At 50.4% G+C, this 3344-nt stretch overlaps 1 protein-coding gene across 1 annotated transcript; it reads left to right on the top strand.

Annotated features, from left to right (window-relative positions):
• The first annotated feature begins 2617 nt into the window (after nt 1-2617).
• LOC123256649 (ragulator complex protein LAMTOR1-like) lies at nt 2618-3205 on the top strand. Its single transcript, XM_044685235.1, has one exon. The coding sequence runs from the start codon at nt 2618-2620 to the stop codon at nt 3203-3205; it is 588 nt and encodes a 195-aa protein (XP_044541170.1).
• Nucleotides 3206-3344: the final 139 nt, after the last annotated feature.

The raw sequence follows: 3344 nt of genomic DNA, 5'->3' as shown, positions 1-3344 counted from the left end.
CTTGGCTGGGTGGGATGTTGAGGGGCAGATGGGGAAGGAGTAAGAAGAGGAGCAACAGCCAGCTTTTGCCTCAGCTCCTTTAGGAGCAAAGCTGTGACTGGTGTTGGGGCATGTTAAGTCACTTATGTGGATCCTCAGTTTGGAATGCAAATCAGATCTTCTGGACTTCCTCTAACCACTGCACCACCCAATGGCTTCTCCTTCAATAACACAGCCAGCTTTTCCTTGAAGAGCTTTATGAGGGGGAACTTGCTGCCTTTGGGAAGAGTATGATAGAAAGTTCATCCTTACATCTAACCTAGGTCCCCACCTTTCCTTACCTTTGTGGTTCTCTAAGTTTCGTTCCGTGGGCCTCTTTGGGGGTCCCTGAGCCCCTTTCCGAGGGCTTGTGAGGTCAGAACTATTTTAATAAAAATACGAAGATGTTTTCATTTCTAATTTGGTAAACATGAGCAGCTATAACCCCTCTCAACTGAAGGTCTTGGGGGAGGGGAGGGGTCCTCAATAATTTTTTAAAAAATAAAGTGGAGGATAGCTGAGTGGCTCAGTGGATTGAGAGCCAGGCCTAGAGACGAGAGGTCCTGGGTTCAAATGTGGCCTCAGCTAGCTGGGTGACCCTGGGCAAGTCACTGAACCCCCATTGCCTAACCCTTACTGCTTTTCTGCCTTGGAACCAATACAGAATATTAATTCTAAGGTGGAAGGAAGGGTTTAAAAAATGTAAAGGGGTCCTGAGAGCCAACAGTTTGAGAACCAGTCCTCTGCCAACTCCCCACTGCTACTGGTTTTACCCGAGGGGATGAACAGAACACGTTTAATCCCTTGTCTACTTGACATCTCTTCAAATACTTGGGAACAGCAATCTCATCCCGAGCCTTCTCTTCTCCTGGATAAACATCCCTAAACATCATCCCATTCTCTCTTCTCTACCCATCATTTTAGCATCCTGGAATGTCAGATTTGGAAAGGCGAGCCAGAGTTTGAATCGTGCCTCAGTCACTTACCAGATGTGTGACCTTGGGTAAGTCAGTCATCTACCCTCAAAGCCTTCACTCCTAAAAGGGGTATAATAGCACCTACCTCCCAATTTTTGTGAGGACCTAAAGGTACGCAGCATTTTGTAAATCTTAAAAGCACTGTTTCAATGCCAGCTATTTTTATTCAAAGAATCCCTTCTTACAACACAGTTAACTTGTGGCCAGGCAGCCATTTTATTACCCCAAAGGGGATCACAGCTGTGGAGCTAGAAGGGGCCTTAGAGATCATTTTGTCCACCTCCCTCATTTTATCAAGGCCTGGGGGGGGGTCACTTACCCAAAATGACGCAGCAAGTATGGCGGAAGTGGGATTGGAACCGGACTCCTCTGATTCGGAAGCTAAAGCTCTCTTTACTATATCCTGTGATATCTCCCTTTTCCAAGGTGGCTGTCATTCCACTGGGCTAGCAGTTCCCAGACATTTTGATCTAGAGCCACACCCTTAAAAATGACTAAGGCTTCCTATTGAAAAGTTTGTTTATGAGGGTTATATCTATAGGTGTTAGCCATACGAAACGAAAACCTCTTCTTATTTTTGTAAAAAATAATTTTGATCTTGTGAAAGAGTGTCAGGGACCACCACAGGCATTTGCTTGCAATATTGTTGCATCAGGCTGTGTGCTGTGAGTCAGATGAGTACTTGATTTGGAGTCAGAAGACCTGCATTTCATTCCTAGCTGGACTGATTACTGGCTGTGCAACCCTTGAGCAAGCCCCTTAACCAATTTTGGTCTCACTCTCCTCCTCTGTAGCATGAGCCGGGAAGAGTAGCTGCCTTCTGTACCAGTGAGTCGGGTTTTGTGGTTTTTCATTTATTATGATTTTTTTTTTCCTCAAGCCTAAACCTGTCTCTCTCTAGTGCCCACCCATGATTCTCAGCTCTGCCTTAGGGCCAGGCAGAATACAATCCACATTGTCTTGTTGGCAGGGACTGTTTAAATTTTTCTTTGTAGCTCGGCTACCTAGCACAGGGTCTACAAAAAACAGTATGTGCCGAGTTTTGTGTTATTAATAGTCGGGAATACATGATACAATGTATTGATTATTAGACCTTGAAAAGGCTTAAAAAATCCTTGCTTTAAATCCATCTGGACTAGATATTTTGGTGGGGAATAGAGGAGGGAAGGAAAGAGGAATGATGCTTTGATAACTTGTCTTATTTTTTTCCTCTGAGATATTTCTGTATAAGTTATTAATTTCCTGTTGTCATTTTTTGGTCCTTTATATTTCTGGAGCTAATAATCTTATTCTTGTCTTCATTTTCTTTGGGTTTCTCCTGTTTTCCCCCTATGCCCTTAGCAATGAGCCGGTCTGGTATCGCGATGTTTGGCGCCTCTGGGTCACGCGGCAGTAGAGCATCGGGCCTGTTCTGAGCAGACTAGGCGAGGCAGAGCATCTCAAGGCAAGAGCTCCGCAGAATACGAGGCAGAGCTGGGCAGAGCTGGGCAGAGCACAGTCCAGAGCACAGTCCAGGTAGGGCCTAACTGGGCAAAGGAGGGTAGGAAGGAGAAAGCCTGATAGGGCAGGGCACACAACATTCGCAGCCCTGAACGAGTCAGTAGAACAGGCCGCTGAGGGCCATGGGGAGCTGCTGCTGCAGCTGCGAGGAAGAGGAAGGCCCCGAGCCCGACGAGGAGGCTCGGCTGCTGGAACCCCCCGGCGAGCAGCACAGGGCCTCCACATTCGACTCTCCCAGCTGTCCGGACGAGCAGGCCGTTCTGGCATCCATCTTGGCCAGAGCCGCGAGCAGCATCATCGCCGTGGGGGCGGCCCAGGTGCAGCGCCTGGCACCTCAGGAATGTATGGATCGAGCCCGCTTGTATCGCAGCCGGCTGGCCCAGCTCAATCGGGCCGTTGTGAGCGGAGGAGGAGGCGCCGCGAGCTACAGCGGGCTCGGGCTCGCGGGCGTGAGCAGCTGCAGCAGTGGAATCTCCGGGGTAGGGGATCCCCCCGGGCCAGGGCTCCTGAGCTACTGGAAGAGGAAGGGGCCATGCAATATGGCTTTGCCTACTCTTACCAATCACCCTTATCGCGTGCTGGCCGGCGCCCTGGTACCCTACGACGACGTGCAGCAGGCCATCCATATCGCGGTGGACGCCCACCGCGCCATGCAACACGTGCGCGTTCAACCCTCGGAGGAGCTGGTGGTGAAGTTCGAAGTGGTATGAGTAGCAACTGGGGCCTGGAAACCGCCCCCCGAGCCCCGGATCCGACCCCCTGGGCTCTGGAGGTGGATCTGTGGCCATTCGATCCTGCCCCAGCTCCCTTCCTGGCCCCGGCCCCTGCCCCTGCCCCCAACCCAGACAC

Source organism: Gracilinanus agilis, unplaced genomic scaffold (genome assembly GCF_016433145.1).
Source record: "Gracilinanus agilis isolate LMUSP501 unplaced genomic scaffold, AgileGrace unplaced_scaffold7667, whole genome shotgun sequence".
In the NCBI taxonomy this organism is placed as follows: Eukaryota; Metazoa; Chordata; class Mammalia; order Didelphimorphia; family Didelphidae; genus Gracilinanus; species Gracilinanus agilis.
The sequence above is the reverse complement of the archived record's forward strand: the minus strand, read 5'-3'. Positions and strand labels throughout refer to the sequence as shown.

What these genes read in the sequence shown, in the direction of transcription:
- LOC123256649 (XM_044685235.1), top strand. Translation starts at nt 2,618, where the DNA reads ATGGGGAGCTGCTGCTGCAGCTGCGAGGAAGAGGAAGGCCCCGAGCCC.